Source organism: Trachypithecus francoisi, unplaced genomic scaffold (genome assembly GCF_009764315.1).
Source record: "Trachypithecus francoisi isolate TF-2019V2 unplaced genomic scaffold, Tfra_2.0 Lachesis_group12, whole genome shotgun sequence".
NCBI classification, from domain to species: Eukaryota; Metazoa; Chordata; class Mammalia; order Primates; family Cercopithecidae; genus Trachypithecus; species Trachypithecus francoisi.
The window spans coordinates 87,806,532-87,821,652 of NW_022681457.1; the positions used below are offsets into that span (position 1 = coordinate 87,806,532).

Here is a 15,121-nt window from a genome sequence, read left to right on the forward strand (position 1 = left end):
ATTAGGATGTTTTGGCTGCAAGTAACAGACAGCCCGACTCACATTGACTCGAGCAATAGACAGTTATCTCCCTGACAAGAATTCAGGAGATGGGCCTTTCCTCGGCTGATTTAGCAGCTTGGCAAAGTCAGGGTGCTGGGTCAGTATTGCCACAGTTCTCTTGGCCTTCAGCTCATAGCCACAATAGGGCTGCTGAAGCTCGGAGCATGCAGTAGGTGGCGTCCAGGAGGTAGGGGCCAAGGGGATTTTTCTTCTTCATTATTTATTTATTTTAGAGACAGGGTCTCACTCTGTCACCCAGGCTGTAGTGCAGTGGCACAATCACGGCTCCTGGCAACCTTGAACTCCAGGGGTCAAACAGTCCTCCCACCTCAGCCTCCCAAGTAGCTGGAACCATAGGCACATGCCCTGCTAATTTTTAAATTTTATTGTAGAGACAGAGTCTTGCTGTATTGCCAAGGCTGGTCTCAAACTCCTGCCTTAGCCTCTCAAAGCACTGAGATTATAGGTATGAGCCACCATAACCAGACCAATGAGGTTTTTCTTAATGTGACTCATGCCTCTTATCAGAGAGGAAGATCTGTCTCAGAACCTTCCAGAAGACAATCCTGTATAGCTCACTGGGTCCATGGCTAGTATTCTAGACATTGTCAGATGGGAATGGAATTGCCACTGATTGGCTCCTGCCAATCACAAGTCATTTCGTGGGACTGGTGCATTGTCACCCAAACACAATCACAGTTATTTTAGAATGCTAGAAGGGAGTGCATTTGTTATTTCTTTCTATAATAATGCTGTGTAACAAACCACCTCAAAAACTCGGTGGCTTAAAATAATAAGCATTTGTTTAACCACAAGTCCGCAGGGTCAGTGATTTCTTGAACTTCTAGGTCATTTTTCTGGGCTCACCTGGATCACTCACCTGCTTGGGGGTCAGCTGGCTGTTGGTTGATCTAGGCTGGCTTGACTGAGATGGCAGGTGTACTCGGCTCTCCACATGTCTCTCATCCTCCAGCAGGATAGCCCAGGCACATTGTCATGACAATTGCAGAGGGGCAAGAGAACAAACCCAATGTACAATTCCATTTCAACCATTTGCCTGCATGGTACCTGCCAACATCCCACTGGCCAAAACAATTCACATGGGTGAGCCCAACTGGAGGGCTCTGCAAAGTTACATGGCAAAGGGTGTGGTTATAAGGAGAGGTGAAGAATTGGGGTCACGGCTGCAATCTCCCTCAAGGGAAATGGCTATCGAGGAGGCAACCAGTGTTTGCCCCACAAGCTTTGTGCCTAATCTACTCTATGCATAAAGACAAACTCATCTTGAGGGTGAAAGGATGGGATTAAACAAACAAACAAACAAAACCCTAGGATGAAGAAAAGGGCCTCAGCCCAGGAGCCAAAATGTTTTTGGGTCTCTAATTATGATTCCCTAATCACTTAACCTCTGTGGGGTCACTTAACCTCTGTGGCCCTCAGGATTTTTATCTGTAACATTGGAATGAAAATCCTTGTTCTATATGCCTTCTAGGATTGGGAGATGGTTAAATAGGGTAATGAATGCAGAAGCGCTTTGTGAGTGAAAATCATGATTCCAACAACCATGATTCACTGCAGATATTTTAAGAGAGATTGATTAGGGGAGCAGCCAGGAAGGAAAGCTCATCTCAGGCAAACAAAGAGAGCCTAGTCCTCTGTTGGGGTGGGCTGAGAGGAGCCTCTGGTCTCCTTTGGGAATACACTGATGGGAAGGAGGGCTGACATTTGCTGCTGGAAAATGTGGGTCACCATGCGTTACACGGGGCGATGTGCTTGGCTGACAAGAAGGCCCTGGTGGCCTCTGCTCCAGCATCCAGCCTGTCCCAGTCCTCATAGCCTGGGTCCCCAAAGCCCACATGCCTGCTGATGCTGCACATAGGCCTCAAAACCAAACAGGGAGGAGCAAACTGTGCACCCTGGACCTCACGGGGTAACAGGTGTGAAAGGGAAGCATCATTCAGCCTAATCAAGAATTTCCGGGATACGTTGGGAGGGGGATAGCCTGTGTGTGTGTCTGGGGATAGCTAGCTTGTGGCCTCCCCCTTCTATATGAAGGTCAACTGATGGCCTCTTCCTCCTCCCCAACAAGTCTGGTATTAGGAAGCACAGGGCACCTGTTTGATCCAGACCACTCTGGGACTCCAGGGCGGTCTCCCAACTCCAGCACATGGGTTTGAGTTTTCAGTGGGCTGGGGGCTCCTGATGCCCAGTCATGGCAAAGCTTGTGTGGAAGCACTTTAGGAAGCTTAGGTTACAGGCATGTATTTCTGTCCCCGAAGCAAAGTGAAATGATGGACACCAATCAGATTGCTTTCCTGATGTCCAGCCCTCAGGAATGGGAATCATTGCAGAACAGACTCAGGGGTGTGTACCAGAGATTGTTTTGGAAACTGGGACTCTCTACTGGAAGGCTTTTGGAGAAGGCTATCTGAGTGGGGTCAGGGGGACTCTCCAGATAGAGTAACAGTGCATAGCAAATTTTAATCCAGTGCAAACTGGCTTAAGCAAAAAAAAGTTGGGGTGGGGGAGTAATTTGGTTTCCTTTACTGGAAAGTTTGGAGCTAATTTTAGCTTCAGGCACCATTTGATCCAGAGGCTGAAGTGAAGATCATTAGGACGTCTTTGCTACTTATTCTCTCTGACATCTGTCCTATTGGAATCCTTCTCAAGGTCTGCGTAGAGACCCCAGACTTACAACCTCCCTATTTGAAGTTGAGTGAAAAAGAGAGTGTTTCTTACCCTCTTTTTGTGCCAGTTGCTCTAACACAGTTTCTGGGAGTCGACGGTATTGCACCTCTCTCTGAGTCAATACCTATTCCCAGGCTGGGGCCACATGCTTTGCCCCTAGAGCTGGCGATGGACCCCTCCTGAGACACAGAAACTGAGAGTCAGGGAGGAGATTTTCCCCAAAGGAAAATCAAAGTGCCATTAGTGGCCGGGGCGGCGGTAGGGGGCAGGGGTGGAACATACTGTGTGAACTATGCGGCCAGGACCGGACACTGAGTCCTGGGGATGACTAGGGGCCAAGCAGGCAAGAGGGGATGGCCCGCTTGGGACCTGGCCCTGTGCTGGCTCAGCTTCTTCTTTGGAGGGGAGGAGGGGGCGGGAAGCATATAGAGAGTAGCAAGGAGGCTTGCTCCCAGGCTATGCAGAAAGAAATCAGCAAAAATGGACCTTGAAATAGGGACAGAAACGAACTTAATTAGAGCTAAGCAAGCCATTTGTCTCCAGGAAGTGACATTTAGTCTTCCCTGGAAGTCCCCAGATTAAGTGGTTTTACAAAAATGCCAACCAAGGTAGAGAATAGATTTTTCAGTGGGGGAGGAAAAAAAAAAAAACAAAACAAAACAGTAAGTCAATCCAATTATGGAAACTTTTGTTGAGTACCACCTGAGTGCCAGGCCCTGTGCTAGAGGTGGTGGGAACCCAGCCCCAGATATCAAGGTGCTGGTGGCAGGATGAGGTGGTGACAGAGGAGGCCAGTGCTGAGGGAGGAGGCCACTGAGTTGGAGGAGAGGGTGATCTTTTCTGGACAGAGCAAAAGAGGAAGGCTTCATGGAGGAGGTGGTTGCACTGAACCTGAAAAAAAGTGGGTAAGGTTTAGCAAGGCAGCCTGCCCTTAGTGGGGACGAGAGTGAGATGCAAATACCTCCTGGCATTACCCAGTCTAGTGGTTGGTGCAGGTTAGTACCACTGAGGCTGGAGCTGCCTTTTGTGCCCATATCCTGAAAGCAGCTCGCTGGAGATGTTGAGGGAAATCATGTCCCATGTCTCACAATGTTGGGGATGGGTACAGAAGAAGAAGGGTGAACTCTGATTTAGGCCCTGAAGGCTTTACAGCCATTCTAAGTTAGAGAGGAGCAGATGGATGTGGTCAGTGGGAATTTGCTATCTGTGCCTACCTTTGAATCTACATGTGTGTGTACATGCACCAGTGTGTGCACAGGCCTTAATCTACATATACACATGTGTTGATAAGCCCAAGTGTATTCCTGCCCATATCAACATGCACATGCATGTAGCCATGTGTTTGTATGTGCACATATATACCCAGTGTTGTCCATGCACGTGCACAAGTCTCTGTGGGCCACTATCTGTCTGTGTGTGTCTGTAGACCTGTGGCCATGGGCATGTGTGTGCACACGAGTCCGAGTGGATGCCTGGAGCTGTGGATACATGCGGTACACATGTGTCTTTTGTGCTCCATGGCCCCTCAGGGCTCATCCGACTGCAGGAGCTCATCATGGCCCCATCGAGATACAACATCCGCCTGAAGATCCGTCAGCTCCCCGTCGACTCTGACGACTCGCGCCCCTTGCTCAAAGAGATGAAACGAGGCCGGGAATTCCGCATTATCTTCGACTGCAGCCACACTATGGCAGCCCAGATCCTCAAGCAGGTGTGTGAGTGCTGGCCAGCGGGAGGGATGATTGGGAGCTGCTGGCCACTTCTCCCACCGCCCCTTCCCAAATGCAGGTGTGATGCTGCCAGATCTAAGTTTGACTCCTAGCTCTGCCACTTTCCTGCTATGTGACCTTGGGTGGTCACTTTGCCTCTCTGAGCCTCATTTTCACAAGCAGCAAAACAGACACTGCAGTCTTTACTGTGTGAGTTGGTGTGAGGATGGATGATCTGCCCAGCCAGGCCTGACACAGGGAGAGTGCTGAGTAGATGCAAGTTTCCATCCCACCTCAGTGCTGGTTGGAGGCAGAGGGTGCTGGGAGATGCCCATAGCCACACAGGAGCAGAGCACTCCAGGAAGCAGAGAGGCCTCAGATTCTCAGGAACAGCCCCCAGAATGCCTCACTGCCTCTTCCAGTGACTAATTCCCCGTAGCCCACGGCACTTGGTGTTACTCTCCTATTACTGGAAGGTTTATCGAGGCTCTCGTACCATCTGCTCAGCTCTGCAGCGAAAGAGGGGGAGGAGAATAGCTCTCAGTCCCGGATGGGCCTTCGTTCCCAAGCACAGCTCAGCATGGCCTGCTGGGGATGAGAGCCAAGCTCCGCCAGTCACCTAAGAAAATAAACAGTGAAATCGCCTACCACCCACTCCAAGGGTGCCACAGCTAAAACCAAAACCACTGATTTGAGCTGGTGCTTTGTATAAAAGGCAATTATGTCATCCCCGAAAGCATTTCTGGTGATTGGAGGTAGCATTCTGTGGGGCTTTGACACATGACCCTCAGGGTCCAGGTGATTTAAGGGGTGCAGGAGGAGACATGCTGAACTGGGACGTTCTCAAGGCCTTGAGGGGCTCAAGTCCCATCCTCCAGTTGGGCCCCATCGGGGTGCTGGGCCTGAATGGCAGCCTCTATCCCCAGCTCCCCCACAAAGGAAGCTCCTTTATGCCACACTTAAAAGGCTCATTTGAGGGTTTGAGTTCTGCTTCTGCCCTTTCACGTTGTGTGCCCGGGAGCAAGCGGCCCAGGAGTCATTCCCCTCCTCCGTAGATGGGGTTCATAATCCCCGTCTCATACCATTATGGAGGCTTCAGTGCAAGGAGGAAAACATCAGGAGTTTCTTCTGACACCCAGCAGGCAGTTGACACCTGGCGTTGGGCATCTTTCAAGCTGCTGTCGAGGAAACACACACACCCCAGAAAGCCCATAACCCTCAGCCTCCCGGTCAGCTGTGCTCGGTGCCTCTCCTACCCCTCCACGGCACGTGTAACAGAGGAATGGTGACAATCACGGCTTTAGTTTACTGACCAGCTGCTCTCTGCCGGGTCCATGTAGCTCGTCATTTACCACCACACTGGGAAACAGGGACAATTCTCATGCTCAATTTATAGGTAAGGAAACTGAGGCTCAAGGGGAAAGTAATGGACCCAAGGTCATCCAGGCAGGAAGCCAGAATGGACTCCCAGGTCTGTCTGATTTTAAAACTTCTGGAATTAGAAGTGAAGATTCTGTGCTCAGCCAAAGCTAGATTTAAACGAAGTTAAGCCAATCTGCTTCTTGCAGGACTTCTCTGAGCCTTTAAGGTGCTGAGGTGGGCTGTGACTCTTAAAGGTGGGAGGGAATGGGCAGCATTTGCAAAGTGTACTTGACCCGGTGACATTTTCCCCCAGAGCCCTCTGTGGGCCCGGCATTCTGAGGAACTCTGTAGAAAATGCATTATAGTCATTAGTATAATAGATTATAGGCTTCTAATAAAATACATAAACTATAGATAATGTAGACTTCATGATGGCGGACAGTAAGAATTCCACAGTGGCCATGTGGCCTGCTTTGTGGTCAGCCAGGATTAGGGGAGCAGGGATGTCTCAGCCCTTCTTGGGGAGGCTGAAGACAGACCTCCCAGCTCAGGCCTGACTGGGCCAGGGGGTTAGCGGGGTTGGCGGGAAACATACTGCCTCTGGATACAGGACAGGGAGCTCAGCTGAGTGGAGTCCAGGGCACTTAAGAAGGCAGCCTCGGACTGATGCCATCAGCATTTCTCTTAAGTGTGGCAGGCCGAGAGACACTTACTCAAAAGAAGCAGCTAGACCCCACGGGCCCTGCAGAATTTGGAATCTTTGAAGAATGTGACCCAAAAATCTGCATTTTAATCTGTCCCGGGTGACTTCACAGCACACTCCAGTGTGAAATCAACTGTTGTCTGCCAGGCAGTCATTGTCACTGTTCAGAGGTGGTCTCAGAGGACACCCCACTCCAAGCAGCCAGCCTTTCCCAACCCACTGCCAGTCCCATTCTCAACCCTGGGTGGGGATTGCGGGAGGGCTGCTCAGAGGTTCCCTGCTGATCACTAACGCTCTGCTTTTCCGTAGGCCATGGCCATGGGCATGATGACTGAGTACTACCACTTCATCTTCACCACTCTGGTAATGTACCTCTGGGTCCTGGCACAGGAAAGGGGTGGGACTCTCTTGGATCAAGGTCATTGTGGCTTAGCCTGGGCCAGCCCACTGAAGACAATTGCTGCAGCTAGAGGAGACCCAAGCTGGACTTGCTTCCTCAGGCTGCATGGGTGGCCCCGGGTAAGGGCACAAGTATGTCTTTGTGACCTGACCACTTTTGAGAGGCAGCATCATGTTATAATTAAGGACATGGATTCTGGAGTGAATGTGAACACCAGCTCCTCTGCTCACCACTGGTGGTTCCTTGGCTAAGTCCCTTAACCTCCCTGCCTCAATTTCTTCCTCTGCAAAATGGGCTTCTGCCTCCTGGGATTACTGTGAGCACCAAATGAGTTAATAAGGTAACACGCATTGCCTGGTACATGCGGAGTTCTGGAAGTATTCATTACTATGATTATCATGACCCTCGGTTCCTAACCCACACTTCCCCACGCATGTCTCGGGCCTCACGGGAATTGTCACTTTGGATTCCATCCACATTCATACTGAAGTCTGCCCACTCACTGTCAGCTAGCCCAGCCCACCTACAGGCTCCAGATGGGTCCTGTCCAAACTCTGAGAACATTTAGGGCCATTTAAACCCATTAGGATAATTAGCTGTGGCCTGAGATCAGCAGAATAAAGAGATTCCTGTGCCAAAAGGGCACCCACCCTGAGCCATCCTGCCTTGCAGATAGACACCCTCAGACCCTGCTGGGGCCCTGGGCAGACTATTCCACCCATCCTAGATCTGGGGCGAGTGACAGCCTCACTGACCGCCCTGTCGCTTTTCAAAAAAACCTCCTGCAGTATGTGTCAGCCCAGCCACTGCAGCCCTGCAGACCTCTAACCATATTCATTTATTTATCCAGCACCCAGCTAGCTTTCCCTACCCAGCACCTAGGGGCCCCTAGGTTCCGAGGGTCTGGTGGAAGGTGGGAAGTTTGAGGCAGTCTTACAGAAAAGCAGATCTTGAACTAGGCTTCAAATGGTCCATAGGAGTTCACCAAGGGAGAAAGAGGAAGGGCATTGTATGCAGAAGGAACAGCATAAGCGAAGGCCAAGAGGCAAGTTAGCTCTTCGTAGTATGCAGGAGCTGGCTTGATCCAGCGGGTGAGAGCCAATTGCATTATCTCCTCCTAAGCCGGTGTCATGTTGGTAGCTTGAAATCACTGTGATGGGAGAGCTTACACGCGCTCACACAATGGAAGTGAGCAAATGCTACAAATAAGGGCCCCTCCCCCAGAGAACTGGTTATTAAGCACTTATGCTCCCTATAGGCCCTCCCTCTGCACCCTGTGTCCACCGCAGAGCTCAGGGGCCACCCTGAGATTCTCCTGATCCAGGGCTCAGAACTGGGGACCTGCCAGGAGCCATGCTGGGAGAAAGGGATCCTGGAAGCTGGCGACTGAGATCAGGCAGGGTGAAGTCAGCTCCCCTGAATCCCTTCTGGATTCCGACCACCTAAACTGGCTTCTTCTTGCCGTGCTGTCTCCTGGAAAGTCAATGGAGGCTTAGCATGAGGCTACCAGACCCCTAAAACTCTACCTCTGTCCAGAGCTGGGAGCAGCGCAGAGGAGCAAGACTGGGAAGGTGGGTGGGGCACATTCCAGGGGTCTACAGCCTTCTCTCCACTCATGGCAGCCTTCCCTATCCCATCCTGAGATCCTTGGGTGCTAAGAACAACTCCTGGACCCAGGGACACTAGGATCCTCTCTCTAAGACCTTCGATCTTGAACCCAGTGGCCAATGGCATTAATGGCCAGGGTACTGGGGTCACTGGGATGGTGCCTTCCCCAGAGTCTTGTCCTGGAAGGTCAGCCAGGCTGCAGGGCTGAGGGGCCAAAGCTTCAGGCCCTGCCATTTGGCCAGCTCAAGGACCCACCCCCTCTGGCCTTGGAATGAGGCTTGAGCCAGGCAGAGATGTTTTAATAGGATATTTACAGCTGGGACTGGGAGCAAGGCCCAGACAGGGTTTAATCACAGGCCCTGTGCGTACAGAGTGGGTGGCAAGGGCAGTACTCAGGGTGGGTGAAGGAGATACGTACATTTTTTTCCTGCTCTGACCACACCCAATTCTACCGGAACCTCCCAATGTCCCAAGGCTTTCTGCTTGGTGGCCCTATCTTGTATTCCATGTTGGATCCATCTCTGTACACCCCTCCCACCCAAGTGCCAAGCTCAGTGCCCAGGACCTTAGAGAGCATTCTTTCTCTCTTCCCACGGGCAGACCTCAGCTGATTGGCCAAGAAGTAGTCATCTGTCCCAAGGGTGGTTTCTGCAATCTTGCTGTTGATACAACCCCCATGCTGGGAGCATTTAGCTATGTGGAGGCCAGTCATTTATTTGCCACCAAGACTGGAAATCGGTGAGTGGGGATCAGGGATGCTGGACATTCCATGATGGGCAGGATTCTGGAAATGAGTCGTCCAGCCACTGATGCCTATGGTGCCCCATTGAGAAACACTGACTGATAGATACTCAGCCAATCCACAACTGGACCTGGGAAAGTGGGTGATAATCAGAGAAAGAGATGGTGAGAAGAGGCAAAGGAGGAATGGATGATCAATTGGGATATGATGTACCCAGGGCAGCTGTGGTGTGCTAAAGTCTCTAGGGAACAGAGACTAGCCCCGGCCAGTGTCCATTTTTCTTCATTTTCTTAATCATTCATTGATTCATTTATCCAGCAACTATATACAAATGCTCTCCGAGGTCCTGGGCGCTGCACTAGGCACTTGGGTGGGAGGGGTGTACATAGATGGATTCAACACAAAGCTCACAAGCTGGCGGCTTCCTTCGTGTGTATAAGAATCAAGAACTGTGCCCAATTAACCTCTCTGTCCCCAGCGCCCTAATAGAACCTGGCACATGGTAGGTGCTCATTAATGTCTGGATGGATGAACGGATGGACGGATAGATGGATGGATGACTGCAATGCAATGTGGAAAGTAATCAGTGAAATTGTCAACACATCAGAGCAGTCAGTTAAAACCACTCTGATGCCAGTTGACCTGAGTTAGAATTGAGACTCTTCCACTCCCTTGGGCAAGTTACTTAACCTCTCTGTGCCTCATTTTCTCATCTATACAATGGTGACAGTAATATTACTACCTCAGAGGATTGTTACGCAGAGTGCATTGACATCATAAAATGCTTAGAACAATGCTTGGCACTTATCACTGGTTAAGTGTTAAATAAATAACTCCTGCTCTTGCTTTCTGTGTGCTCAACATACCCCATCCCATCCAAAATTCGGAGCAACTTTCCAAGGGAGATAGATTCTCCCAGTTTTATAGAAACGTGGAAACTGAGACTCGAAGTCACTCTGCAAGAAAGGGGCAAAGCAAGGATTTTTTCGCAGCAGGAAGCTGTCCAGCTCCAGAGCCCTCTGCTGAAACCTACCATGCTGAAAGTCCACAACAAGTGTTCCCTGGCCTCCTCTGGCCGGCTCAGATTCCACACAATGCCTGGCCATGTTGGTTCAGCCATAGTAATTGAGGTGAATGGGGAAACGGAGCTTCCGGAAATCCCAGCAGTGCCCATGCTTCACCAGTTCCAAACCCCTCTGATTTTAGGACTGGACATTGTGGCTCACACCAGTAATCCCAACTCTTTGGGAGGCCAAGGCAAGGGGATCGCCTGAGGCCAGTATAAGATCAGCCTAGGCAACATAGTGAGACCCTATCTCTACAAAAATAAAAATATTAGCCAGGCATAGTTGGGCAGACCTGTATCCCAGCTGCTTGGAAGACAGACTGAAGTAGGAGGATTGCCTGAGCCCAGGAGTTAGAGGCTGCCGTGAGCTATGATTGCACCACTGCACTCCAACCTGGGGGACACAGCCAGACTCTGTCACATTAAAAAAGAAAGCAAGAAGAAAGCCCTCTAATTTTTCTCTTTACGCATTTGAGGCCAGCAGCAGGGCAGTTTGCACTCCCCATTGACTGGTGGAGAAACCTGGCATCAGGCACTCCCCAAAGTTTCATAGCAGGTCAGTGACAAGAGGCCTTGGCTCCTGACTCCCGGTTCTGTCCGTGGCTGTTCCAGCTTACTGTCCTTCCTCCCCACACAATCTGAGGGTCAGAAAGAATGGACCCTTCCAGGGAGGCACAGCCCCTGCAATACACACAGTTCTGCAGTGAAGTATGGGACGGGGTCTACCAGAGTATCTCCCAGCAGAACCCCATCGGTCAGAGCACCAGCTGTGTCCCCCTGGTCTTCTCCCTCAGTCATATCCTGCTTCTGGTCTTCAGGATCCTCTTCCAGCCCTGTTGCTGATACCTCTGCCTTGTGTTCCTCCCTCTTTGTGCCCATTGGTCAGTTGTGGCTTATTTGGGAGCACAGTGGCATCTGGCATTTATCTCCTTCCCTTTAGGAAACCCACATCACCAACTCTTCGCCTCTAAAAAATTCTCCAAATTTGCTTCTTCCATGCAGAAGACATTTTAATTACCCCAGCTGCCATTATCTGTTCCAACCAGCTTTGAGCCATTCCCAGATAACCTCGCATTAATCAGCCCCAGCTGAGCCCCTGGTACATGTCATGTGTAGGTAAAAGCCTGGAGGTGAAAAAAGAATTATAATAAATTAATAGATAAGCAATCACAATTAATGCCACTTCCTGGCAATAACAGTTATATCATGGGGAAGATATTTTCATCTGTCATTCCTTAAGGCGATGTTTTCCAAGCTTCAGCTCCTACCCATTCAGACCCATGGGGTGCTAATGAATTAGTCTATTATGTTATGCTGAATGTTTCTAAAAGGTCCCTCGTCGATACTGAATTCAGTGTGTCAACATTTGGCATTGAGAACGCAACTTTTTGCCAAGCAGTAAGGTTGCACACAGTTCACAGTGTACAGCACTTGGGGTCTTGGCCCTGGGCAGTCTGAACAACAACAACAGAAAAACTGGAGCTGGACAAAACAGCCTCTTCACCAGCTCCCCATTGTCATTGTCCTCGTGTCACGGGGATGGGGGCACTCTGTGCCTCGGACCCTACAACACTTTGCAGCTAAGCCCAGGCTCAGGGATGACAGGGAGGAAGGTGATCCCAGGCACTGCCACCCCAACTTGCCCCCTCCTGGGCTGTGATTGGCTACAGCCTCTGTGTCAGTCTCAACAGACCAAATGCTGCCTCTGGAGACCAGAAGGGCTGTTTCCACCAGCACCCAAGCCCCCACCAAGGCCAGAGATGCTGCCCTTCACACTGAGTCAGGTTGGCCTTTGGTTACCTAGATAAGGGTGAATCGAGTCATGGAGGCCCCGGGCAGTCTAAAGCTTTGGCATCTTTCAAGCTTTAGATATCAGGTCAACACTGAATTGGAGAAGAGGCTGAACGCCATGCAAGGAAAGGTGAGGAGGGCGCCCCCTGTAGGCAGAGCTCAGCTTCTCTTCCATGGCTGCAGTAGGTCAGCCCTGGTACCAAACTTGCATAACACCACTGTCCAAAACGAAATCCTTCCAGCTCCCCAGACCCTCCTGGTTGAAAGGCAGTTTGGGGAAGATCTCATCCTCCACCCGAGGCAGTTTACCAACCCACTCCTAAACTTCCAGTCTGTAGATAACCCGAAATTAATTAGCCCCAGCTGAGCCCCTGCTACATGTCATGTGTAGGTAAAAGCCTGGAGATGAAAAAAGAATTATAATAAATTAATAGATAAACAATCACAATTAATGCCACTTCCCGGCAATAACAGTTACATCATGGGGAAGATACTGGGTTGGTGCCATCAAAAATAATAATAAAAGTTGCAATGACTTTTGCACTAACCTAGTATTTTCATCTGCCATTCCTTGAAGCTCCCCCTGAGAGGAGGATGTGAAACACTTGTGGCTACATTCCAGGCTCTTCCCGGTGATGTTTAAGTGCCCCAGGAGCCAGTCAGTTGGCTGACCCTTCTTTCCACTTTGAGTAAAAGGAATATTCAGCCCACAGCTCATAGGGGAGACAGACCCAGACACAAGCAGTTGTTACCAGTGGCGTGAAAGCCCAGAAGTCTCAGGATAAGAGCAGAATCGCCTCTGACCCACTCAGTTGTGCATGTGTACAGGAGCAATCAGGAGAGGCTTCCTGGAAGAGGTGACGCTTGAACTGATTCTTGGAGAATAGCTCACCCAAGGGAGGTCAAGAAGACAGACATTCTTGCCAGGAAATAGAAGGCATACAAAGGTGCTGGACAGAGGAATGAGAAGCAGGATGAAGGGGACAGGGTTCAGCGAGACTGGGAAAGGGAGGCTAACGCAGTTGGGTGTTCCTGGGACAAAAAATGAGAGAGGGTAGGAAGGAAAGTGAGGCTGGAGGGGTGGAGAGCTTTGGAAAACTGTACTAAGGAATTTGTACTGAATTCTGAAAAGACTACAAGGAGTCATGGAAGTATTTGAAGTGTGGAAATGACAGGCTTGGATTTATACTTTAGAAAGATCCCTCTAGTCCCTGCCTAGAGGTGACTGCCCTGGCAGTGGGCATGAGTTGGGGGCCGGGCGGTCAGAGCCTCTGGGTAGGAGGAGATGCGTCATCATAGGGGAGAGGGAGGGCTCTGGAGCTGGGTAGCCTGCTGTTGACTCTCACTCCCCAGTTACGGAAACTTGAGCAAAAGGCCTAGTATCTGTGTGGTTCAATTCTTTCCCTCCTAGTAGAGTGGCGTAATAATAATAATCATAATAAATATAAATATAAAATATTATAAATATAAAATAATAATAGCACCCTCCTAGTAGAGTGCCCGTGTAAATCAAATGAGTTAATACAAATAAGGTACTTTGAACAATACCTACCGTAGTTCTGAGATTTGTAGGTGCTCAGTAGATGTGAACTGACTGTGACTCTTCTGATGTTGCCAAGAGGAGTAAGGTAGGAAGACCCCAATCTGTGCCTGCCCTGGGGGCTATACTCAGTAGCTGTCACAACCTGCTGCCAGACGAGGCAGAACATAAACATGTGTCAAACACATATGTGATGTTTAATATGTCCCAGACATGTTCTAGGGACATCTACAAACTCACTTCTTTTTCATGACAACTCTATATGGTAGGTGACATTATCAACCCCATTTTGCAGATGAGGCAACTGAGGTGACGAGAGAGGGTGAAACTGGAGCCCAGGTGGTCTGGCCTGTGTCTGGCTGCCTCAGGGAGCCGCCCTGGAGGAGCCGAGGGAGGGAGACCTCTCCTGGGATGTTTATTCTCTCCCCTCCTTGCCGCCCTTCTCTGATTCGGGAGGCATCCTGATCTAAACCCAGACCCATCTGTGTGTGTTTCTCAGTCACGAGTATCACTTAGATTAGTGGCTTCTCAAAACACAGACTCCCCAGGCTCCACCACAGACTGTGCAGCAGAATATCTAGGTTTGGTTCATACTCTACAAAAATAAAATCCCCAAAGACAATTCTGATGCACATCTCGTCCTAGACACCCACCAGAGACATAGAACACAGAGGGTTTGGAGTAACAATCAATGATACATCAGTCCATGTTTGACAGCCAGCTCTCTGAAAGGGAGAAAAAGACATAACACAGAAATCCTGATTTGTAATGCTTGCAAATTTCCATGGTACAAATACTCCTACCATGGCCAATACCAAGCTAGCCATGTAATGTCACTGAAGGCAGAGTGAGGAAGAATGCTAACATTCAGCTCTCACTAGCCAGTGTGAGCCAGTGGCAGCACACCATTGAAACAGACCTGGGTACAAATTCAACTCTGACTTGTATGAGCTGTGTGACCTTAGGTAAGTCACCTCACCTCTCTGACTCTCTTTTCTCATCTATAAAAATAGAATAGAGTGCTTTTCAATGCCTCCTTCACAGGAGGACTGTGAAGATGAAGCCGTGGAGCCCATGTGCAGGGCTGAGCACTGCCACCCCCCACTCCCTATTGACGCTGGGGTCACAGAGACACCCTCTAGTCATCTCAGAGGGAAGCCCCCATCTGCTGAAGCCCCTCCCTCCTGCTGTCACCTAGCCCATTTCCTGTCCCAGACCTGGAGTCAAGACTGTATTTGTTTGGGCAAGCTTGGGACCAGCCTTTCTTGCCTGGGCTTAAGTCAGCTCCAAACCCCTTCCCTACTTCCCAAATCATTGAACAGGAAACCAACACAGTGCATTCCAGAAGGAGGCCATTTTGGGGGTGCAGGAGGAACAGGAGAAGTTTAATGCCCATTAGAAACATTGCTCAGAGACCAGAGGAAGCCAGTCTAGCGTGAAAGGGCTCTAGGCTTTATCACTCATCATCTT

At 50.0% G+C, this 15,121-nt stretch overlaps 1 protein-coding gene across 1 annotated transcript in view; it reads left to right on the forward strand.

Moving 5' to 3' along the window:
- Positions 1-15,121, forward strand: part of GRIK3 (glutamate ionotropic receptor kainate type subunit 3) — a 238,139-nt gene that overhangs the window by 158,555 nt on the left and 64,463 nt on the right. Inside the window, exons 4-5 of the mRNA XM_033227086.1 lie at positions 4,260-4,441; positions 6,814-6,867. Of these exons, the coding sequence (XP_033082977.1) occupies positions 4,260-4,441; positions 6,814-6,867 (236 nt within the window). The remainder of the gene's footprint in view (positions 1-4,259; positions 4,442-6,813; positions 6,868-15,121) is intronic.